The 26,261-nt window shown below is 37.1% G+C and overlaps 1 protein-coding gene across 1 annotated transcript in view; it reads right to left on the minus strand.

Annotated features, from left to right (window-relative positions):
- Positions 1-26,261, minus strand: part of LOC124798416 (murinoglobulin-1-like) — a 288,271-nt gene that overhangs the window by 87,132 nt on the left and 174,878 nt on the right. The window contains exons 23-25 of the mRNA XM_047261813.1: positions 13,748-13,902; positions 10,098-10,310; positions 9,676-9,910 (exon numbers count right to left, since the gene is read on the minus strand). Coding sequence (XP_047117769.1) covers positions 9,676-9,910; positions 10,098-10,310; positions 13,748-13,902 — 603 coding nt within the window. The remainder of the gene's footprint in view (positions 1-9,675; positions 9,911-10,097; positions 10,311-13,747; positions 13,903-26,261) is intronic.

Here is a 26,261-nt window from a genome sequence, read left to right on the forward strand (position 1 = left end):
CTTTTTTTTCAATTCTGGGAAGGTCAGGACATGGGTCCACTCAGTTTCATGAGAGCAAGAGAAAAGCTGATTGATAAGATAAGGGTCAAAACTGTCACACACAATGAAGAGTGGAGAAAAACAGAAAGGCTTGCATCAAGATAGTGACCACATGACTACATATTCCACATTGATGAAAACCTTGTAACTGCTCTTTATAAAATATTAACTTTTTTTTACTACAGTACTAGAGCACTTAGTTTTGTTGTTTTAAAAGACACATATTAACAATATCTGACATTTAATTGCTGTAAATACATGTGTTCTGAGACTTATACAGCTGCCAAAATACCGAAACTAATCTTCTAATTAACTATTACTTCCACAGCAGCAGTTAATCATTAAAATATCAAACTTTGATGTGCTTACAATTTCCAATTATCCTTTCAATATTGTTCCTGCCAAATATAGTTTCGATTTAGTTCATGCCATTCTACTACTCTTCCCCTAGAACTATTATATTCTATTTCTACTTCATTTCCAGGAACAATTCAAACTTGTTTACCTGAAAATGTTAATGTGGCCTAGTTGCCCTCAATTTTCACTTCCAGTTCTTTAACCCATGAATATTCAAAATTTCTAGAATAGTAGGAGTGGCATAAATCTCTGTCGCCTTCATCTCTGGCACTGTCTACAATTCCACTTGCCAGCTTCAAAGATTTCTCTAATTATTTTTTCCCTAAACCACAATCTGGCATACCCAGATTGACTAATCTACTATAACATCCACATGCAACCATGAACTAGTAACAGCAAGGACTGAGGTAAAGGCAAGGGAAGACAGGCATGAAATGCTAAGACTGAAACAAAACACTATTAATCTCATAAAATTTGAAAATGAAGGAAACTTCCACCAAGAGCTCAAGTTAAAATTTCAAGATTCAGCAGAAGAAGGTCTGGCAAAAACAATTTTTCAAGTGTACAAGAAGTTGGTGGCTCAAATAAGAGTAATGGTCCATTTAGAAAGTTTTGTGATAAAACTAGAAATTTCCTCAAACTGAGAGGGAAAGTTAATATTCAATCTGATAATATGCATGAGGCCATACTAAGATCTACTTTAGAGAACAACAAAAGTTTAAATAAAGCTGAACAGAAGTTCGTGACTGACCAGAAGTAGGTTATTGCAGTAGATGGAGACAATGGTAGACTTACTGATAAGAAAAGAATTTATCTGGACATATTTCATTGGCAAGTCAAATATGCTATTGATAACTTGAAAAAGGGCATTGCTCCTAATTATGATGCATTGTCTGTTCATATTTTGAGGTACTCTGCTGAGGATATTTACAAACACTTGTTAAAAATCTTTACTTCCATCTGCTGACTGTGCATCAATTGCAGCCTCATGGAAGAGAGCAATGATAACAGTGCCCCACAACCCAAAGAAAGAAACATTAACAACATAAATACTATTGTCCCATAGGCCACATCCATACTTTGTACAGAGTTTTTACAATAATACTGTTAAATCATATCAATCCCATCCTTGACACAGCTCAACCCTTTGAGTAGGCTGGATTTTGCAGCAGCTTCAATGTGCTAGATCAAATTTTTATTCTCTGGGAAGTGATTATCAGAGCAAACAAATACCAGATGCCTCTATGCACAGTGTTTTATGGACTCTAATATGCACCTTCATTTTTAATGACATTTTTACCATTTTGATTATTAGACTGCAAAGCTAGAAAAAAACAAATCTTAATTTATAAAACTGAACTGAACTTTAAAATCCCTGAGAATTGTCATCTTCTATTTTTGGCAATTTTGCATTCAATCCTCTCTTTCTTTCATTCTTTCTTTCTTTTTACTAGCCCACCAATTGTGAATGGTTTTTTCTGTTTGTGATTTGATTTGATTTATTTCGTGTTCCATAGGTCCAACTGTGTTGGATACAAAGGACGTGGAACGAGTCAGTTTTTTTACAAATACAATCTGATAATCTTATAGCATATACAGAAATTTGAGTAAATAATTATATAAAAATTTGTACAGTAAATTCTTTGGGCAGCAATACAGAAAAAGAAAATACATATTTTCTTAGAATCATTAAAACACTACAGAAAACAGATACGGTGCACACACAGACACAGAGCTCAGGCTAAATAAAATTCTTAGTGGCATTATGTCAACTTGTATTATATAATATTAAAATATTACAATTTATTTAGTTAAAAATTCATCTAGACTGTAAAAAGCTTTTTCTAGCAGAAACATTTTTAGTGCTTTCTTAAACTCACTCTTGTTATGAATCTTTGTCTTTATTTCGGGAGGAAGAGCGTTGAAGAGTTTTGCTCCAGTGTAGTGGACACCCTTTTGTGCCAAGCTCAAATTTCTAAGTTCACTGTGTATGTCATTCTTCCTCTGTGTGTTATGCTCATGATAATTACTGTTTGGTTGAAATATATCTATATTTTTACGAACAAAACACATGCGGGAAAAAATATATTGGCATGTAGTTGTGCATATTTTAAGATTACGAAAACTATTTCTACAAGAGTCTCTTGGGCGCAATCCACATATAATTCTTAAGGCTCGTTTCTGTGCTGTGCAATGAACACTTTCCTTGCTAATGGCTGGTTGCCCCAAAAAATAATTCCGTACTCAATGAGACAATGAAAATAGCCATAATATGCCACTTTTGCAGTGTTAGGTTCAACACATGTAGTGACAACCCGTAAAGCATAGGTAGCAGAGCTAAGCCTCTTACAGAGATCAATAATATGTGAAGACCAGTTCATTTTCTTGTCAATTGCACTCCAAGAAATTTTGTTGTTTCCGTTCTAACTATTGGTTGATTACCACATGTCACACTTATCTCTCTCTCTTTTTCTGTTTTTGTACAGAATTGAATAAAGCTGGTCTTACTGGAATTTAATGAGAGACCATTCACCTTGAACCAATTAACCATATCTGAGAGTATGTCATTAATGAGTTCCTCAAGATTGTTGTCTGTTCTACTGCTCATAAAAATTGTGGTATCATCAGCAAATAATGTAAATTTACACGGCAGGCTTGTACATGATGGTAGATCATTTATAAAAATCAGGAATAATAGTGGCCCAAGAATTGAGCCCTGGGGCACTCCACATGTAATGGAACTCCATTCAGAATCTGAGGAAGTGTCATATACTCCACCCGAGCTATTCAACACAACTTTTTGTTTTCTGTCTTGGAGGTACAACTGTAGCCAATTGCCTGCAACACCACTTATTCCTGCTAATTTTGCTTTTTGCAAGAGAATCTGGTGATCAACACAGTCAAATGCTTTGGATAAATCACAGAAGACACCAAGTGCTAGCATTTTTTCATTAAGGGTTTCTAGGACTTCATTTGCAAGTGCATAGACTGCGTCTTCTGTTGAACAGCCCTTTTGAAAGCCAAATTGGCTCTTGCTGAGAACTCCATTCTTCATGAGATGATCAGTAATTCTTACATGTATTAGCTTTTCTAGAATTTTGGAGAAAGCTGTCAGCAAAGAGATAGGTCGATAGTTAGTTAGTTCAGCTTTATCGCCCTTTTTGTACAGGGGCTTCACAATGGCACACTTAAGTCTACTGGTAACAACACCTTTCTGAAGGGAAGCATTGAAAATATGAGAGAGTATGTCTCTTATCCACACACAAGAATATTTCAATAACTTACTAGATATATTATCAACCCCTGCAGAATTCGTACTTTTTAGAGACATGATGATATTTTGAATTTCTTCTACAGTGACAGGATTAAGGTGCATTTCTGAAATTGTGTTTGAATATACGGCTTGACAAAGAGTTACAGCTTCATCAACATCGGGCTTGCAACCAATCTGTTGAGTTACTGATAGGAAGTGTTTATTAAAAATCTCAGCCACTGTTTTGGGGTTATCTACTAGGATACCTTCATATCTGATATTATTTATATCTTCTTTGCTTGTTGTATCTCTTCCTGTTTCTTTTTTTACAATGCTCCAAATTGCTTTTATTTTATTATTAGAATTATCTATTTTCTTCTCATAATAAAGGGCTTTTGATTTCTGTATTAGTTTCTTCAAAATTTTACAGTATATTCTATAGTGTTCCCATTTTTCTACATCTTTACAGAATCTTATTGCAGTATAAGTTTCCCTTTTGGTTTTACATGACTGTTTTATACCTTTTGTAACCCAAGGCTTGCTTACAGAATTGGAAGCACTGTTTCTGACCCATTTCTTGGGAAATATTTCTTCAAAAAGAGCACAGAATTCATTTATAAAACAGTTAAATTTAGTATCAACATCATCATGGCTATATACTACGACCAATCCATTTGCTGCAACCTGTGGTTGAAGGTTCCTTTCGCCTCTTCATTAATTACTCTTATGAATTTCCACCGAGGAAATTCTTTTTTGAACAGAATAACGTCATAAATAGTGAGAATTTGTCCATCATGATCTGAAAGCCTGACAATATAATTCTGATGTCTATTTACATCTAAAAAAATGTTGTCTATCATAGTTTGGCACTCGGATGTAATTCTTGTTGGGAAGTTTATTACTGATGTCAGATTGTGTAAGGTCATCACAATCTCAAAGTCTATTTTATTCTTATTTTCTGTCAAAAAGTTTATATTGAAATCACCTAATACTACAATATCCTTCGCTTTTGAAAGTAACCATGACAGAAGGAGTTCCATCGAATGCAGAAAAGTTTTTACATCACCTGAAGGAGCCCTGTAGACAGCCAACATTATTATTGAGTAGAATTTAGTTGTTATTTCTGTGGCACATGCCTCAAATTGTTGTTCCACACAATATTTCTTAATATCTATAGCTTTGTATGCTACACTATCCTTAACATAAATTGCTACTCCACCTTTATCTTTACTTTCCCTACAGTAGTATGTTACTAAAGTATAACTTACTATAGATGGCAAGGCACATTTATCAGTAACATGGTGCTCAGTTAAGCACAAAATCTGGGCATTATTTATACTGTCCTTTTCACTAATGTTAATAAGGAGTTGATCTGTTTTGTTTAAGAGGCCCCTTATATTTTGATGAAAGAAAGAGATGCCTTCCTCTTGCTTTTTCATTCTATTAGCGCTGTTACCTGACTGAGAATCCATTGGAGTCTGCCTTGAGGCAGGAGAGAGGAGACACCTGACACTACCTACTGTTGTCCCTTCTTTTTCTTCAGGCCCACACACAAAAAATCGTTGAGATGAGAAGGAGGCTCAGCATTTCTTCTGTCTAACAGCCTTCTATTTGTTGTTGTTGATGGTGGTGCTGTTTCTGACACTTCAAATGTTGGTTCTACCACTACTGCTGTGTTTCCTTGTGAACTTGGAGTCTTCTCGTTTTTGTTATTTTCGTCTAAAATAATACTTGGTTGATGAGGAACAGTAGTTCTTTTGTTGTTGAAATCGTTTCCACTGTTCTTTCTGTTAAAATTTGGTCTTTTTTTACATGTTTTGCTGCTGCTGATGAAGTTTCTAATGAATTTTTTTGAAGCGTTTTCGTTAAGGAGTCAGGCGATAGCAATGCAATTATCGTTTTGGTTTTGAATTTATTTTGGTGGTTTTTTATTGCCCTGGTTATCAGGCTTGTCAGATATTCTTTCCCCAAGCCATTCAGGTGAAGTCCGTGTTGCGTGTGGAATCTACGTCCAATACTGCTTACATCAATGCATTTCACATTTTTAAAATGTCTACAGATTTTTGCAAACTGACTGTTGGCACTTTCTATTTCCCTGTTAACACATGACCATCTTACAAGATCATAGCGATGCGGAATATTGACAAGTATTATGTTAGTGTGAGTGAGGTTCCTCAGACACTGTTTAAGGTTGCGCGTTGAACTCGCTGTTTCATTTTTGTAGACATCGTTTGCGCCTCCCATAAGTACAACGAAGTCTTTATCATGCAGATTTTTTGCCTCTGTGGATTCGGTCATTTTTTTTAATTTCGCTAAGTGGGGCTCCCGGTTTCACTATACCACACGCAAATGTTTTAGTTGTTTCTTTTTAGTTTACTCGGAAGTCCACGACCATGGCTGTCTGAAAACACAAACAGTTTCCTGTTATTGGAGTTCACAATTTGCGAATCGTTTTGTATTGTTTTACTACACACTTTGACACAATTTTTGGTCGGCACATTTATATTGACCTCCTTCACAGTTGTTTGCGTCAGTAACTTTTCTTCTCTTACCTTATTCCCCAAAGTGCCTTTTTGCTTTTCCCATCGTTCATGCGAACTGTAGGTAAGTTGCATTTTCACTATCAGCGATCGAAAGTACTTGAAATGTGTTTTCGTGCACAAAGCTTGCGTAACTTTCGCAGGTTTTCCGAATTTGCACTTTGGATTTGCTGTTTTTGCACTTTACATTTGACCACTTTTCCGTAACGGACGAACTATCTAGCGCAAGTTTTAGCGTGTTCAGTTCACTATTTTCTAGTTGTATTTTCGAAATGTCCGTTTTCAAACTACCGATTATGAACTGTAAGCTCGTTATGCGTTCATTCAGTTTCTTGATTTCGTCTTTACAATTTTCACACGATTTCTTTTTTACAGCAAAATTTAAGTTGTTCTGGAAGGACACTTGCTTAACTTTTACTGTAGCCACCATCTTCACTTAATGTGGGTTGAAATGCCACTTAGTTGCTCTGTTTCCATATTCTTGTGCATATGCTATTACTTTCAATTTATAGCCTGCATTATATGCATTCACTGACACCATAGACTTCAATGATGCATCACAGGCTAGAAAGTGCTCTGGATATATGATGGCAGGTGGGAGGGAAACAATGTTACAGAGCTTGTGAATCCCAGAAACTCATGTTTGTTGCATTGGTGCACTGCTGCTGCCAATTATGCCCAATGTTGCCATATAGACATATGTTTCCAACAGCATCAAATATATGGCCATTTTTAAGACTGGCAGTAATTTTAAATCAAACACTGGACATTTTTATATTAAGTTCAAATATAAGACACATCTTGATTTTGGATGCAATTTTTCGAAGAAAAAAGTGCATCTCATAGTCCATAAAATATGGTAAGGATTTCATAGCTCTTGAAAAAGCCTTTGTTTCAGTTAGCCATTGTGCTGTCATGCAAGTCTTAGCTAAGCAAAGGGTGGAGGTGACCTATATTAAAATTCTGTACCACACATACAAAACTTCTACAGCTTTTTTTAGTGTCAGGGAATCAACATGGCTGTTTTCAGTTTACAGAGAAGTGAAACAAGGTGATCCCATCTCTTGCAAGGTGTTCTCTGCCATCCTGGAACTGGCAATATCAAAATTTAACTGAGAAGGAAAAGGAATTAGAATCAGTGGGAAGAGACTTTACTACCTGAGATTTGCAGATGATATTGTACTATTGGCAAATGATTGAATAACTACAGACATTGGTGTCAGATCTCACCTCAGAATGCCAGGTATCTTTTCATTGAAAGTACCAACTAACAATAGAAAAGTTTCGTCTAATAAATAAATCACTGAAAAAAAACTTACAACTCAAGAACACACTACTGGAAATTGTCGTAGAATATATCTATCTTGGGAATCTTGTAAATATGGGAGACATAAGATCAGATGCCTTTTGATGCCTCAAGCTAGGCTGACAAACATTTGGTAGACATTCAACCATATCAAACCTGGCAGTAAAACTAGGGGAAAAAATTGGTTTTCAAATGGTTCATTCTCCCACTTTTGACTGATGGATGTGATTCCTAGAGACTTCAAGAATATACAAGCAGAAGCGTAGAACGGTACAGCAAGGCATGGAAAAGTCTAAGCTAGGATTTACTGTGAAAGAAGAAAAAAGACAGAAGGCACCATATCAATTACCAATGTCAAGGACATCCTGGAGAATGAAAAAGGCAGTGCTGGAATGGAGTCCAAGGGAAACTGAGAGAGACTGTGAGGAAGGTCACCAGACTGATGTGAAATGAGAGCCATGGAAGATGACTGGAGTAAACTGGCCCATGGAAGAAGTAGTTACAGACATACCTGAGATTAGTACTTGGGGAGGCAACATTGTTGAATGATAGAAATGGCTCATGATGATGATGTCTCTTCTGAATATTTAGGTTAAATTTTAGTTTTCCAGGATTAGCTATTTCACTTTGAACTTGCAATGTTCACAAATCTGAGAATTTAGTGATGTGTTTAATATCAAATTCTACATCACTACTTTCAGTCACTTAACTGAGAAATTATATTAATATTAAATGAACCTGCTATATTAGGCCTATGCCTTGGTTAAAATCACAGTTTCACTGAAAGTACCAACTACTGAAGAATTCTCAGTTAAATAAATGGTTTCTGTTTGATGCCCATTCTTGTATGGTCATCTTTTACAGAGTTACAACTATGCTGAAACTAACTTACAAGGGAACCTCCCCATCGCACCCCCCTCAGATTTAGTTATAAGTTGGCAAAGTGAATAGGCCTTGAAAAACTGGACACAGATCAATCGAGAAAACAGGAAGAAGTTGTGTGGAACTAGGAAAAAAATAAGCAAAATATACGAACTGAGTAGTCCATGCGCAACATTAGCAACATTAAGGATACTGAGAGCTCAGGAGCTCCGTGGTCCCATGGTTAGCGTGAGCAGCTCTGGAGGGAGAGGTCGTTGGTTCAAGTCTTCCATCGGGTGAAAATTTTACTTTCTTTATTCTCGCAAAGTTATGATCCGTCCGTTCGTTCATTGACGTCTCTGTTCACTGTAATAAGTTTAGTGTCTGTGTTTTGCCACCGCACCGCAAAACCGTGCGATTAGTAGACGAAATGACGTGCCTCTCCAGTGGGCACCAAAAACATTTGCTCGCAAGGTCATAAGTCAACCGATTCCTCCACAGGACAACACGTCTGATATATTCTATACAGGAATATGTTGTCGACCTATCTAACTTGTACACTTGGCGAATGGGTAAAAAGATTCTTCTACCTTGCCGATTTAGGTTTTCTTGTGGATGTGATAATCACTCCCAAAAAAGTGATGAAAACATAAGAGTTTGTCACATGAACTGCAACAAATGACTGCAACAGTTTCACAGTCGCACAGTTTTCCCTGTGCTCTGTCAAAACATATGTTTCTAACGTTTTCAAATTTTTCCGTGTGTAGACCGTCAAATCCTGCATGTGTCCAAGCAAATCTGAACATGTCCTGGAATTTTGGAGAGCGAAGTTGATTATGTTTGAGTGCCTTAACTTTGATAATAGTCTGAAAATAAAAAAAATTTCGCACGAGGGAGGCTTGAACCAAAGCCCTTTCGTTTCACAGCTGATCACGCTAACCACGGGACCACGGTGCTTCGGAGCTCCAGTTCCCTTGATGCTGCCTATCTTGCGCATGGACTACTCAGTTTGTATATTTTGCTTATTTTTTTTAATAGTTCCACACGACTTCTTCCTGTTTTCTCGATTGATCTGTGTTCAGTTTTTCAAGGCCTATCCACTGTGCCAACTTGTAATTAAATCTGAGGGGGGTGTGATGGGGAGGTTCCCTTGTTAGAAATTACTTTAATACTTTCATACCCCATTTTTATTTATTATATTGAAGTTAATGTTTTACATATGGAGAATTATATCAATCTGTAATCAAAATAATTGCTTTATGAGATCAGTGTGACTACGAGCTAAACTTAATATGATAATTTAATGTTGTCACACATACTTGTACTTTTCTCATTTGATAATCTTTGTAGTGAAGCTCTATTTGGAGCATATCCTGTGACCATGGAAACTTCCACAACTGCCATATTCGATGTCTGATGTGTCAACTTGTATCGAAGACATACTTCAAGTCTTTGTACTGTACACAAGTCTACAGATGCAACAGGTCCTGTTTCCACATCAAGCTCAAATACATCACTGCCAGATGGTGTTTTCACATTGTACTGAAGTGAGGCCTGTAAAAGATGGCACACCAGCATTGTAAGGTAGTAAAATAACGAGTACCTCAAATACACAGTATATACCTTCCATTTTATCTGTAATTTACTATGAGATATTCAATTTCCTCAATATGAAATTATTCAAAGGAGACTATTCCAAACTTCAAATGAAGTTGTAGATACAGCTTAGCTATGTTGTTACCTGCACTAATGCACACCCATGACCGTATGCTTCAATAACAACTCCTGTTGGCAGGACTGGTATGTATTGTTGTTTCTGTAACATTCGGTCCTGTTTGCTGATATGAAATCTATGATCCATTTCAGTTGCCATCACCCTTAGTGTAACATCTGTAGCACTTGCTGGCATTGACATAGCAAATTTTGCAAGAGCTTCAAGTGCAACAATTGTATCCTGAAACATAATTATTTGAACATAACACAGGGTAGAGAAAAATCTAATATCATATAAAAATAATCAAAATCTTTCATTCAATGTTTTGGATAAATGTGTGGGAATGGGTCAAAAACACAAGAAGAGAGAAGCAACATTCCTTAGCTGAAAAACGTTTTGGGAAACAGATAATGAAGCTGTAAACAGTGAACAACGAGGGAAATTTATATATTATATAGTGAGAATAACACAAGGATCCAGAAAGTTGAAAGGGTGTTTGTCAAATATATAACTCAAAATAACAGAACAGTGATCAGAAAATTTAGTAGCTGAAGTTATGGGATATGATGAATTGGTCAGACATAAGAAGTTTCAGAAATATTGCATATGCCAAAGTAAAGAAAATGATGTCAGAACACTTTTTTTGTCCAGCTAAAATATAAAAAGTATACATGACACAGCAATGCCAGATAACAATCAGAAGAACATCGAAGACCCCACTTATTTAAAAGAGAACTAAAACTGAATTAATAACCAACAATTAATGTAGCACTGACAACTAGCTGGTTTATTTTCACTAAGTTAGGAGTGTTGTCTCTGTTTTCATTTACAAACACATACATTTAAGGCACTCCTGTAAGTATACCAGCAGAATGAACATTTAATGACTGTCATTCACATCATTTCTCCAAAAAAACTGTTCACACAAGAGATTCGTCTCATTTGTTCTTTTGCCTGTAATATTCCATTATTGAACTTCCACAATAATGATTCGTCCATGGGTCAGTTGGATGGAATTAAAGTCACTCTTACTGTGATTGTATGCTGTGCCACTAGCATTCTCCGTGCATGCATGGTTTTTCACAATTCGGGTCACACACAGGGACTGTACTAAGATTTTACACAGGAACTTATGTCCAGAAATAGATAATTTCCACATAACAATAAAAGCAAAATACGTCCACATTTTTACATGACAATCATCCACCTTTGCCTTTCAATAACAAAAAGTATAATATGACAACTCAAGCCAGCTGATGCATCCGCAGATCGCTATGCCATATCATCGGTCTGCTCACAAAGATGAAACATCAGCACAGCTTTTCCAAAATTCAAGCTAGCAACAAAAGACTGATGAATGAACATTCAAAATGTTCACCCATGCTTTTAAGTATATTTAGGAATAGATAGCCAGTGAAAACACTTCTTTTCCTGCATCAGCAGGATCATAAGTACACCAAGTACTTAAAATATAGTGGAGCTGTTGATTCACATACAGGAACAACAAAATACAAGTAAGCTTTCAGCCAAAAGGCCTTCTTCTGAATTAGAAAACATGTAAACACACATACACACAAATGCAACTAACAACATATAACCACTGTCTCTGGTTGCCGAAGCCAGAGGCAGTGGTCATGTGAGTGTGTGTTGCTTTGCATGAATGTGTGTGTGTGTGTGTGTGTGTGTGTGTGTGGTGTGTGTGTGTGTGTGTGTGTGTGTGTGTGTGTGTGTGTGTGTGTGTGTGAGAGAGAGAGAGAGAGAGAGAGAGAGAGTGAGAGTGAGAGAGAGAGAGAGAGAGAGAGAGAGAGAGAGAGAATTTTTTAATTCAGAAGGAGGCCTTTTGGGCAAATGCTTAGAAGACTTTTTGTTGTGCCTGTCTGTGAGTCGACATCTCCTCTACATGGTGAGTAGTGATCTATCCTTCTCATAATATTGTCATTATACAATCCTGTACTTTCCACTGTTTGGTTTTGCCAAATATTTAAAAAATTGTTTCCCACTGAGGTATTACACCAGGCTGTTCTAACACTGCACCCCATGGGACAAGGGCATCCTCAGCTCATCCAAGGGACAAGAGCACCAACAGGCATCACCAACTCACTCACTGAGCAGGCACAAGTGGGGGTAGGCTACACCTGCCAGGTGATCCAACTGCACCATATTCACACCTTATTCTGTCAGTATGTGTATGTGAGCTGTTTGCCCACTCCTGACCACAGGTACTTGGTTGAGTCATACAAATGCATAGGTTACAGCCCAGTTTACTGACTGCCCACCCGGGGCCCACCTTTGTCCACAGGCATCGGCAGGCACTCAAGCTGGATTAACATGCATTCGGCTATTGGATGGTCCTTGGTTAAAGGCAAAACTTCCTCAGTACTTTGACTAAGAAATTTCTGTAGCAGCTGTGCAACATACTTTCCTGCAGACTTGGAAAGGCACTCGGGCTTACATTTAGTGTGTGGCCAAGTTATACAGCTGCAGCATAAAATGCAATTTTGTTAGTTCACCATCACCGATGTGCTAATTGGAGACACAATCATTCAATGTGCTCCTGTTGAAGCAGTGCAATGAGAGGCACTAATGCTGTCAAATCTGTAGCAGGATGAAGTATCAGCAAACACTCAGACCTCTGAAGCTACTTTTAAAACAAAAGGTGAAATGTCTAGCTCATGAAAACTGCTCACATTCAGTCTCTGTGACAGAAGAAAATCTCACCAGATCTATCTCAGCAGATCTCACATTTCTAATAATGAGAAAATCACATACTTCTGTAGCAGGTATGTGAGTACAGAAGGATAAGTAAGACTGCCAGAACACAGGGAAACAATAGCCTCACCACCAGTTCACAGATTTGTTAACATCAGTTCGTGATAAAAAAACTAAAGATGGTGCAATTCTCTTGTGGTCAGAGACTGACAACTGCTCGGTAACTATTTCTGAAACAATGAAGGACAAATAATCCAAGTGCTGTATCACAGACACTGAGTGTAGTCTAAATCTAGCATCTGACATGTTGCTACTATCACTCGTCAGTAACAAACAGTGTCCAATGTGCTCAGCACACCAAGGAGTCCCACTGCTTCAACTGCAACATTTCTAATCTTACACCCCTTTGGACCTAATTCACAATGATTACACATGACTGTTCCTAGGCTCAGTATGGCTTGTTTTTGTGAATGTGTATTCAAATTTTCTACATTTAGTACCCATTTGATGATGTTTGGTTTATGGGGCTCTCAAGTGCAAGGTCATCAGCGCCCGCACAAAGTCCCATGTTTTACACAGTCCAGTTTTTGTTAAACAGTCCAGTCGTGATACTGTCACAAATGATGACAATGAGGATGATGATGAGGAGGAGGAGGAGTAGGAGGAGGAGGAGGAGGATGAAATGATGAGGACAACACAAACACCCAGTCCCTGGGCCGAGAAAATCCCAACCTGGCCGGGAATCGAACCCGGGGCTCCCGGATCCAAAGGCAGCAATGCTAGCCACTAGACCATGAACTGTGGACTAGTCCCCATATCCTCCACATTTTCAGTTCTATCACACCTAATAACTGTATTCTGGTACTACTGTAATAAGGTAGCCATTTGAACAACTTATATCAATTTTTTGCATTTGACATTAAAGCAAACAAATTAAGTCACATAAAAACACAACATACAGAACTAACCTGTGTAGATATAAAACCTCCATTTACATTTCTATGTAGTGACAGCCACCTTATGGCTTTCAGGGCATTTATGTAGTTATCTTCTCCACCAATCTTGAGCAAAGATAATACAGCATATGATGTTATCTCAACACTGAGACTTAGTGCTGAGCTGCCTGTTTTAACAAAGAATCTTGATTACAGACAAAAATCAAACAATGGAAAATCTAGGATGGAATGTAACAATATCATGAAAAGGCTTATTATTGTGTCTATCTACAACTCAGCATCTCCGCTATATGGTGAGTGGCAACTTTCCTTCTCATAATACTGATTACAGTCAAATTATTTGTAAGCAGTAAACAGAGATAATCAATACAAACGCATCTTCAATATCTTTTGAAAGAACAATTTCAACTTGGTTAAGAGCAGTATATCCTTCAATGATTCTTTGTAGTATGTCTATGACAATATATGCATATATTTTCTGAACTTATTTAAGATTAATAATTCATTTTTGTATGGGATTAAAAGAGTTTCCTGCTGATTCATCTAGGAGAAGGGGGGAAATCTTAACCCATAAATATGTGGAATGACTAACCCTACTCATATCATGAAATTTTAGTATGGGTACCCACCCTGACATGATCATTGTGATCATCATCATTAAAGCATCAGTTTTATACGTCATCCATACATAACTTCTTGTGATCATATCATAAGAGAGAACCTAACAGGATGTGTTTCAAGACATGACATACTTCAATGAATGCAGAGATGTTCTTGTAATAACCCGATCCTGAAAGCTAAATTGTAAAAAAAAAAACTATCATAAATGACAGGCTTATGTTATTCATAAAGAGACCTGCTATACCTTATTTACACTGGTCACCATACAAATATAGCACCAAAGCCACTATTTCGAAAATGCCTTATCCTTCCAGTTTCCCATCACTCCCCAAAGTCCCACCATCCGGCCACAGAGGAGCATTCCACTCATAACTCAGTACCACTCAGGACTGGAGCAACTAAATTACACTCTCCACCAGGGTTACAATTACCTCTTGTTGTGCCCTGAAATGAGAAATGTCCTGCCCACTGTCCTTCCCAGCCCTCCCACAGTAGTATTCTGCCATCCACCAATTCTACACAATATACTCGTCCATCCTTACATAACCCCTGCCCCCAGTCCCTTACTTCATGGGTCACACCACTGTAATAGAACTAGATGCAATACCTGTCCCATACATCCTCCCACCACCACCCACTCCAGTACGATCACTAACATCACTTATCCCATCAAAGGCAGGGCTACCTGTGAAACCAGTCATATAATCTACAAGCTAAGCTGTAACCACTGTGCTGCATTCTATGTAGGCATGACAACCAATAAGCTGTCTGTCCACATGAATGGCCACTGATAAACTGTGGCCAAGAAACAAGTTGACCACCCTGCTGCTGAACGTGTTGCCAAACATGACATCCTTCATTTCAGTGACTGCTTCACAGTCTGTGCCATATGGCTCCTTCCCACCAACACCAGCTTTTCTGAATTGTGCAGGTGGGTACTTTCCCTGCAATACATCCCATGTTCCCATAACACTCCTGGCCTCAACCTTTGTTAGTCACTGTACTCACCCTTCCAGCCTCTTCCCTGTTCCCAATCCAGCACTGCACAGCTGTCATTCCACCATCACACCCAGTCTTTTTATTTCTCTCCTTTTCCACTACTTCCCCTCCCCCACCTCTCCCCTGCCCCCATCTAACATGTAACACTTCACTGTCTGCCACCCCACCATACTATCCCTCCACCTCCCCACCCCAGCCTCCTACTTACCCCCACCCAGTCACCACTCCCATCATGCACTGGTGCTGCTGCTTGCAGTGTGGTTTCAGTTGCATGAGACTGCAGTTGAGCATCTCCGCTAGATGGTGAGTAGCAACTTTCCTTTTCATAATATTCTTATTTTGCAGCTTGCCTGACTATGTCTGTGGACAAAATACTTCTTTTTCCTCAGCACAGGGACACAGCGCTCAAATTAAAATTATTTTAAAATCTTGTTTATGACTGTGAAAGATAAAGGTTCTACAACAATGTCAGATTCAACATCATATTGCTTTACTAGGCATGGTCCTGTTGGAGATGGTATGACCTAGCCTTCCTTAGACTTTCAAACTGATTCAGTCGCAAGTGGGCCAACAGTTTAACCATTTCCACATGCAAATGAAAGAGAAGTGACAGAAAAAGTCATTAGACTAACTGAAGATTGAGCCTAGACATTAAAATCCATCACCCTGACACTTAACTACATCATATATGTCATAGCTGGACATAAACTGACTTACTATTTGCCATGAACAATGCTCAAAACTAATTGTAGAGGCCTGTCAAGTAAAGAAGTTGTTATGTGCTTGGGAAGATCTCCTCAAGCTGTACAGTGATCTGCTCAGTATAATATTTATCACAGAAGATTGTCCCAAAACTTAGCAGAGAGTCAAAATATGATTCATGTGCAAGAATTTTGGTCTGAATAAAAGACAGTGAGAAATACTTTCAGGTGCAAAGGCTGTAGGATATTTCAATCACAGTATCAATATGTTCATTTGACTTCAATCCGTTGTCTGTTTGGACACAAAGAAACTTTGCAGAGGAGTTTACACCTAGTAAATAATTAATCAATAGTATCTATTTACACAACTTGTAAATCAGTCAGTGTTATTAGTTTGGGTGCTAAGTCACTTATTGTGAAACAATGTGCCCTTTGAGACATTACCCTGCACATGTCTGCTATGTCTGAGTTTGAGACATTAATAGGTATACTTGTGTTAAGGTAAACATTGCAGTGTCTGAAAGGCCTTTAATTAGTTTTTAAGTTCATTTACACAGATTATAAAAAAGAATAAAGTGGCATATTTTATGTTTCTCTACACTGAGAGTTCTATTTTAGCTCTGAGGTGTGGCCCATTAATGTGAGTTTCTCTAATATCTTTTGGAGCAAAGCCTCTGGTCATGTAAGTGGGGTACACCATTAATACAATAATCGCTTAGTGGCCAGAGTAAAATTTTGTGACCCACATAATCAAAAGCATTTGCTAGGTCACAAAAAACCCTAGCTGGATAATACCTGCTATGCACTCCATCAAAATAACTTCAGTGAGATAAAATATTATTTTAAGTATAGAGAAGTTTAAATTTTTTGTATGCAAGTCATATTTAGAGTTCATGATGCTAAGTTATTTCTGTACAATTTGTCAGATTTTACACAAAATACAAAATTAAAATTAGCTGCTTCACTTTGAAGAAATTGATGAAATGTATGATGAGATAAAAGAAATTATTCAGGTAGTGAAGGGAGACGAAAATTTGATAGTCATGGGTGACTGGAATTCTTTAGTAGGAAAAGGGAGAGAAGGAAACATAGTAGGTGAATATGGATTGGGGCTAAGAAATGAAAGAGGAAGCCGTCTCGTAGAATTTTGCGCAGAGCATAACTTAATCATAGCTAACACTTGGTTCAAGAATCATGAAAGAAGGTTGTATACATGGAAGAAACCTGGAGATACTAAAAGGTATCAGATAGATTATATAATGGTAAGACAGAGATTTACGAGCCAGGTTCTAAATTGTAAGACATTTCCAGGGGCAGATGTGGACTCTGATCACAATCTATTGGTTATGAACTGTAGATTAAAACTGAAGAAACTGCAAAAAGATGGCCATTTAAGGAGATGGGACTTGGATATGACTAAACCAGAGGTTGTACAGAGTTTCAGGAAAAGCATAAGGGAACAATTGACAGGAATGGGGGAAAGAAATACAGTAGAAGAAGAATGGGTAACTTTGAGGGATGAAATAGTGAAGGCAGCAGAGGATCAAATAGGTAAAAAGACGAGGGGTAACAGAAGAAATATTGAATTTAATTGATGAAAGGAGAAAATATAAAAGTGCAGTAAATGAAGCAGGCAAAAAGGAATACAAACGTCTCAAAACTGAGATCGACAGGATGTGCAAAATGGCTAAGCAGGGATGGCTAGAGGACAAATGTAAGGATGTAGAGGCGTATCTCACTAGGGGTAAAATAGATACTGCTTACAGGAAAATTAGATACCTTTGGAGAAAGGAAAACCACTTGCATGAATATCAAGAGCTCAGATGGAAACCCAGTTCTAAGCAAAGAAGGGAAAGCAGAAAGGTGGAAGGAGTATATAGAGGGTCTATACAAGGGCGACATACTTGAGGACAATATTATGGAAATTGAAGAGGATGTAGATGAAGATGAAATGGGAGATACAATACTGCGTGAAGAGTTTGACAGAGCACTGAAAGACCTGAGTCGAAACAAGGCCCCTGGAGTAGACAACATTCCATTAGAACTACTGATAGCCTTGGGAGAGCCAGTCCTGACAAAACTCTACCATCTGGTGAGCAAGACAGGCGAAATACCCACAGACTTCAAGAAGAATATAATAATTCCAATCCCAAAGAAAGCAGGTGTTGACAGATGTGAAAATTACCAAACTGCCAGTTTAATAAGTCACAGCTGCAAAATACTAACGCGAATTCTTTACAGATGAATGGAAAAACTGATAGATGCCGACCTCGGGGAAGATCAGATTGAATTCCATAGAAATACTGGAACACGTGAGGCAATACTGACACTACGACTTATCTTTAGAAGCTAGATTAAGGAAAGGCAAACCTACGTTTCTAACATTTGTAGACTTAGAGAAAGCTTTTGACAATGTTGATTGGAATACTCTCTTTCAAATTCTGAAGGTGGCAGGGGTAAAATACAGGGAGCGAAATGCTATTTACAATTTGTACAGAAAACAGATGGCAGTTATAAGAGTCGAGGGGTATGAAAGGGAAGCAGTGGTTGGGAAGGGAGTGAGACAAGGTTGTAGCCTATCCCCGATGTTGTTCAGTCTGTATATTGAGCAAGCAATAAAGGAAACAAAAGAAAAGTTCGGAGTAGGTATTAAAATCCATGGAGAAGAAATAAAAACTTTAAGGTTCGCCGATGACATTGTAATTCTGTCAGAGACAGCAAAGGACTAGGAAGAGCAGTTGAATGGAATGGACAGTGTCTTAAAAGGAGGATATAAGATGAACATCAACAAAAGCAAAATGAGGATAATGGGATGTAGTCGAATTAAGTCGGGTGATGCTGAGGGAATTAGATTAGGAAATGAGACACTTCAAGTAGTAAAGGAGTTTTGCTATTTGGGGAGCAAAATAACTGTCGATGGTCGAAGTGGAGAGGATATAAAATGTAGACCGGCAATGGCAAGGAAAGCGTTTCTGAAGAAGAGAAATTTGTTAACATCGAGTATAGATTTAAATGTCAGGAAGTCGTTTCTGAAAGTATTTGTATGGTGTGTAGCCATGTATGGAAGTGAAACATGGATGATAAATAGTTTAGACAAGAAGAGAATAGAAGCTTTCGAAATGTGGTGCTAGAGAAGAATGCTGAAGATTAGATGGGTATATCACATAACTAATGAGGAGGTATTGAATAGAATTGGGGAGACGAGGAGCCTGTGGCACAACTTGACTAGAAGAAGGGATCACTTGGTAGGACATGTTCTGAGACATCGAGGTATTACCAATTTAGTATTGGGGGGCAGCGTGGAGGGTAAAAATCGTAGAGGGAGAGCAAAAGATGAATACACTAAGCAGATTCAGAAGGATGCAGGCTGGGAGATGAAGAAGCTTGCACAGGATAGAGTGGCGTGGAGAGCTGCATCAAACCAGTCTCAGGACTGAAGACCACAACAACAACAACTGCTTCACTTAGCAATCTGCAGAATCCTAGTGCACATTTGAACAGTTGTATTGGAAATAGCAAAAAAAATTAACAGTTAACAAATAGACATTTCTTTTCTCACACACAATTTATATAATATGCAAGCTGTAACAAAAAAAGTACAGCCAGGCTTTCAGAACATATTCCACACATAATGAAGAAGAATGTACATATATGTAGAAAAAGGACTGCAAATGCTCTACTGCCATATTAGGAATCATCCTCAGCAAGTCTTCATAGTCCACTAACCATGAGACATACACAAGAACAGAACATTTCAGTATATCACAAGAAACTATTCCTTATATGAAATGTTCAAACTGCCCTCTGTTAGCATAGATTCATGCATCAGCCCATTGTCATAATGGATCCTGGATTGGCTGATGTATCCCTGGAGGAATGTTTATGGATTCACAATCTTCCACAATATGGGTATGAAGACTATGCATCTTCATCTGAGATTTGAGGCATAAGAGCTTTTATGTGATCGCAAAAATAAAATTTTAGTGGGTGAAGTCTGAAGAATGTGGAGCAGGAAATTGGTCAACCTCCCACTTTCCATGCTGAACACTAATAAACAGTTATGTTCTCACCATGTTCATAATTATCACTTAAACAATTGACTCTACATGTAAGTAAAGCAGTGGAGTAAATCACATGTCAACATGAAAAGGAACACAAAACATTCATGGTGAATCTAATAATTACATTTTAATCATATATAACCAAGAACAGTTAATATAAGACAGAGTTTTGTGTAGTATGCTGCTATGTTCTGTTCCTATGTGTTTCTCATGTTAATGTACTACAAATAGTTGTCGAAAATCATTTATAACACAAAAATAAAGTGTTTTTGGGCCCATGTCCATGCAACATATTTTCTTCTTCTATGTGAGAGGATTTTGTACTGAAAGTTTTGCTATTTCTTTTTGTTGCACACTGTATATTAATCAGTATATCTGTATATATACAGAATATAACTATATGTCACAACCCACTCACAGAGCTGAGTATGTCAACACACTACTTCCAGGATTCAGGGAGGTGAGCCTGCCTGAGATTGAACCCACCTCACTGATTAATTATGAGGGCTGGTGAGTCAGCTAGCCTGGACATGGTATTTAGAGAATTTCTCACATCCAACTAGGTAAATACTGGTCTCATACTCAAATCCTATCTCAGATACATGATATGCAAACATCTAGAAAATGTTCTCACATTTTAACATATGACTTACTCTAGAGGCAGACAGATGGTGTACACAAAGTTCGTCCTGTGGGAAAGCGGTGGCATCAAGACGCTAATTTTTATTAACAATGCTAAAATCCATATAACAGTGCTGATGGTGTAGAGAAACAGGAAATGGCAAAGAACAATAATACGAAGAAGATAATTACATATCACTATACAGGCCACCATACACCACACTACGTTATTACAATCACTGTTACTTGCTCGGAATTCTCTATCTGTTTTCAGTTCTGGTGCAGGTACTGGCATTATAAATTATGTATAATTAAATGAGTCAGTGCCATCAATAACAGGACACTAAACTCAGAAACACAGAATAGGATTAATAAGGATCTTGTAAAGTGTTATAAAAGCATGGGGTTTTGAAATATACTTAACATTCATAGATAAATAGTGCACAGAAAATTCCAAGGAGAGACATTTTTACTTAATGCTGAATATCCACACAATTGTTAGTTCTGTAGTGATGGTATGCTGTGGTTATATACTTTATTCGTGACTGAATCCATACAACTGGTATAATCATTTAATCTTTTGAGACAAACCACTGTATAAAATTAAATTAATGTAACATATTTTTATGAAATAAGAGTATCCTATGAATCTCTCTAGAAAAATTATACTTTTTTGTGGTCTCATAATAATGAATATGGTTGTTTAAGTTTGGTGATCAGCATGTGACTTTAGGGAGCAGGTGTATACATTATGAGGGCTGACACAAAATGTGAGTAATGTGTCAGAATGGTGGATCTATTTTCTACCAAAGGCTAATTGCTCACAGGCCTATGAAACAGTGAAAGTAGTGAAATGAGTTAGAAGTTATTTTCATTTTTATAAATGAATGCTAATACTGAATATTTCAGTTTCCATTACAAACATTCAAAACTTCTACACAGCATGTCCCAGTTCCCTAGGGACTGTGGCTATAAAAAATAGAAGTCCTGGATTATGATCGGAAAACCATTGAATCAATACACAGGTGAAACTTTTTTAAAAGTGTTTTAAAACAGACATTGTAGTCCTTTTTTCAGAATTGCATTTAGTACTGCAATACAATTTTCTTGGATGTCTTTAATTTCATCATAACAGTGTCCTTTCACCACCAACTTCAACTTGGGGCACAACCAGAAGTCAACTGGGGCCAGAAATGGTGAATACATTGGGTGATCCAGCACTGTGATCCATTTTCTGTCCAAAAGCTCATGCACAGTCTTCACTTTATGGACTGGAGGGTTATAGAGAAGGAGCCATCAGGAACCTATCTCTCAGTATTCAGGCCAAATCTGATGAATTCCCATTGTCCACAAACACAGAACCTAACACTAAACTTGATGTTGCCTCACAGCTCCACTGTCATTTTTTTATGAATGTCAAGACACATAGTGTTAAATTTGTGGTCAGTATTCCTGCAGTAGTGCTGCTAGTGCTCAGATCTTCTAGATAGTTGCTGTTGAAACTTCAAGGATCATAACACCACAACCTGCCACGAGATAACATTTCGGTTTGGAATTTCACACAAGCAGTCCTAGCAGAGCTGTGATGAACTGTGTATGGTAGCGAGCCCACAAGACCAATTACAAACATTTATTTCTTGTAGTATGCTAAAGAAAGAAAGAGACAGATGGCATTGTTGGCTGGGAGATCCTACAGGTTACTTTAAGCCAACTGCATGGAAAGGCATTTCTTCCTCTGCGCACAATGGCCCCTTTCCTTGCAGTGCATGAAGTTGTGTTTAAGTATATCTTTTCTGTGTAGGTGACTGTAATGGATGTGTGCTTGTGGTGTGGTGATATGTTTTTGTACAATGATGGGAAAAGGGAGAAGTTGGATCCTAGTGCCTGCAACTGGCCGACTCCTCCTGAATAGCATCAAGATTACTTACTTGATTATAGATATTTTTCACTGGTCATACCATAAGTTTATAGTCTAAAAAAGCCTGTGTGGATGTTCTAACTATGTTCTATAATTATGAACGCAACACCAACACTTTTACCTATTGACACATTTGTTTTTATCATGAGTGATGATCAGTTCTTAATATAGTAAAGTAACTGAAACAATTATTAGTTTGTATCTTATCACTGAATCAGTCAAGAAAGTAAACCTAATTATTGATATCAGGAAACAGTAAAATAACTCAATGGGAGTTATAGCACAAGTTCATAACTAGCATTTCCCAACACGTCACTTTCACACATCGCTGATTATGTGCTTATGGAATTTTTATTTTTTAGTTATTGAGATTTTCCCCTTTACAAAGGTTTTTCCACAATATAACAAATACCTGGAAATTATTACATATGTTAAGTAAGATCTTAATTTATCTCCTCAGGATGTCCCTCCAGGCATTTCAATCTTATATATCTTCTTCCTCTACACTAAGTTTTCTCATTGTTAATCACACATTTTGGAACCAGGTGGTCATAGGGCAACCTCTTCTCTTCTTTCTCTCCAGTTCCAAATCCAGTATCATTTTTTATATACTCGCTTCCTCCACTCTTCTTACATGCTCGAATCATTGTAACTTCCTTCTATCTATTGTGACATGCATTCTTTCTCTTTCTTCCATTCTCTCTATTATTTCATTGTTTCTTAGTTTCTCCTTTCTAGAAATTCTTACTGATCTTCTCCATAAGACCATTTCTACTGCTTGCAGTTTTTTTACCTGTTTCAAATTAGTAGTCCTAGTCTCCACACCATACATAACTATGACTTCTAATATTTCTCCACTCCATACATAACTATGCTCTCTAATATCAATATATATATATGATGCTTTTGGATCGATTTATCACATTTTTGCTCCACAAGACTGACTTGAGCACCCCAATAACCTTCGTCCCACTGCCAATTCTTTTATTAGTTTCTCTCTCTGATGATTCCACATAACAGAAAGTAGTGACCTTCTTAAGTTTCTTTCCCTCTATGTGTAAGCCATCTGGATCGTTAGTAAGGTACTCTGTTTTCTGATAATTAATCTTTAATCCCCAGTTTCTGTATACCATTGCTAACTGGTTACAAATATAATTTGCATCCTGCCCGTCTTGTGCTCTAACTACTTGATCAGCAGCAAAAGTAGGTGATGTAAATAAATTCCATCTTTAATTTATAGCCCCAGTCCATTGCATTTACGAGACCATGTCTTAAGACTTACATCTATATAGATTGTAAATAATGTTGGTGACATGGGGCAGCCTTGTAATAGACCCTTGCTTGTTCTAAATTTCTGCATGAGTGTACTACCAATTTTCACTTGACATACGTTATCTTTATATATTTCTTTTATTATTTTAATTAAATGACCCCTTATGTTCACCCTATGTAATGCTCTCCAAAGTAGTTTTCTAGGGACACTATCATATGCTTTTTCTAAATCCATGAAAATTAATCCTATGTTGTTTTTTTTTAAATTTTTCCCTATGTTTCTCTAAGATCTGTCATAATGGAAAATATGGTCTACACATGATCTACCAGCTGTGAAGTCACATTGTTCTTCTTGGGTTTCAAAATTTATTTCCCATTTATTCTTAATTATTTTTCCAAAAATTCTGTTTAATGTGTTTATAAAACATATTCGTTGATAGTTTGAGCAGATTTTGTGACCCCCTTTCTTAAATATAGTATTAATATAGTGCAGCTTCATTTTCTTGGGAAGTGAATTTTCATGTAATATTTTATTGAATAACCATGTTATTAGTTTCACAATTTTGTCACCACCATATTTTAAGAACTCCAGATTGGTCTGACTGGTCCACGTGATTTACTGTTATTTCCTGTTCTTAACACCTTACTCACCTCACATTCTTAAATTAGGATCTCCTTCCCTTCCTGTTTCTTTTCTTTCCTGTTCCTTTTTCTTCCACTGTTCTCTATCCTCATTTAATAATTTCTAGAAATATTCTTCCCATTCTTTTGGTGATGCCAGCTGAAGATTGGTTTTGGCTTTCATCTCTTGTCAAAGTCCTTTTAACACTGATCACACTCCTTTCACTCTCCCAAATCCTAGTTTGTTATTGGCACTTATGGAATTCACAAACAAAAATGTTTGTCTCATTACCGATTCATCAAATTTTATAGGCATGGCTGTTTCTCAATTACAAGTTCACATGAAAGTTAAAACAACATAGGCGAGTCCTACACACATATCTGTCCATCAGACACAAATAATCCAGCACTTTTAGTACATGCTAGTGAAGACAATATGAGGACATGAGCAGTAGGCTAGGTAGTCACAAATTTTGTTAGAAATATTAATCAAGTTAATGAAACTCACAGACTTTCGCTACATAGATGTTATCATTGCCATTTCCAAGCAGTAAATGTTTTTATAGTTGTTAACTGTGTGCTTGCTCAATGTGGACTCTCACAAAGAAATTAACAAAAAGTGATTCGCTACATAATGTTACTGTGATAACTGCCCAGCCCAAAATTAAGATTTTTGGGTTGAGTGGAGTGTATAAGGACTGGTGGAATATATTTTATGATTTCAGTGATTGCATATTAGTTTATAAAATTGCAAGGGGAAGGGTCAGGCACGTTGTACCATTTATTGCTTCCAACAATAAACTAGTTTAAGTAGATTACAACTGGTTAGGAAAGTATTAAATCTCAAGATGAATACTGTATGGCTCCACAGCAGATTCCCTACTTTTATGTAAAATTGACATGTTCAAAATTTTGTTAATTGATTCAAAGTCTTAATTAGTGCTAGATAAACAAAGGCACTACCCAAAGCAGAAAAATTGGGGCAACAGAAATATGAAATCAAACCTGGGACTTAACAATCTGAGGAGCTCAAATGATGCAAGTACTTTTGTATATGGGCATACTTTAACAACAAATATCATCAAAGTTAATTATGCTTTGGAAAAATTAAATTAGTTACTGGAAAGAGCGAAATTAGGGCTATGAAAGAGTGAAATTAGGGCTATCTAATTAGCCATGTCCATTCTCTTAAAACCTGGAGGCAAAGCAGGATGGCAGTGAAGTCACATATGCGGAAATGCCAAAAACAACATTAGGAACTAGGCAGTATTTAACAAATAGGATAGTAGAACTTGTAGAAGACAATGTAAATGAATTGATAGAAAAAATTTACAGACAATAAAGTTAAGCAAACAAAACTGAATATAAAGTTGGGAGAAAAGAAAGAAATCTAGAAGTGTGATGAACAGATCTGAAATCAACTAAACCCATTAAGAGATAGTATGGAAGAGCAAAGTATAAGCCATAAGAAAATGTTCATAATGTGAAAACAGAAGCAGCTGTGGAATGGGAAGAAATAATGAGTTGGAAAATGCAAAATGGTAACACTAAGGACTTAAATAGGAATAATAGGAGCATGTGCAAGTAGTACAGAAGTTATAAACAACAACAAATTAGCTGAAGAATGTGAGAAAATGGAGGAGAAAAGCATATAATTTTTGGCAAAGAAAGGAAAGACAGAAATGATAAGAAAATAAAAGAAATATTTGCAA

Source organism: Schistocerca piceifrons, chromosome 5, assembly GCF_021461385.2.
Source record: "Schistocerca piceifrons isolate TAMUIC-IGC-003096 chromosome 5, iqSchPice1.1, whole genome shotgun sequence".
Taxonomy (NCBI): Eukaryota; Metazoa; Arthropoda; class Insecta; order Orthoptera; family Acrididae; genus Schistocerca; species Schistocerca piceifrons.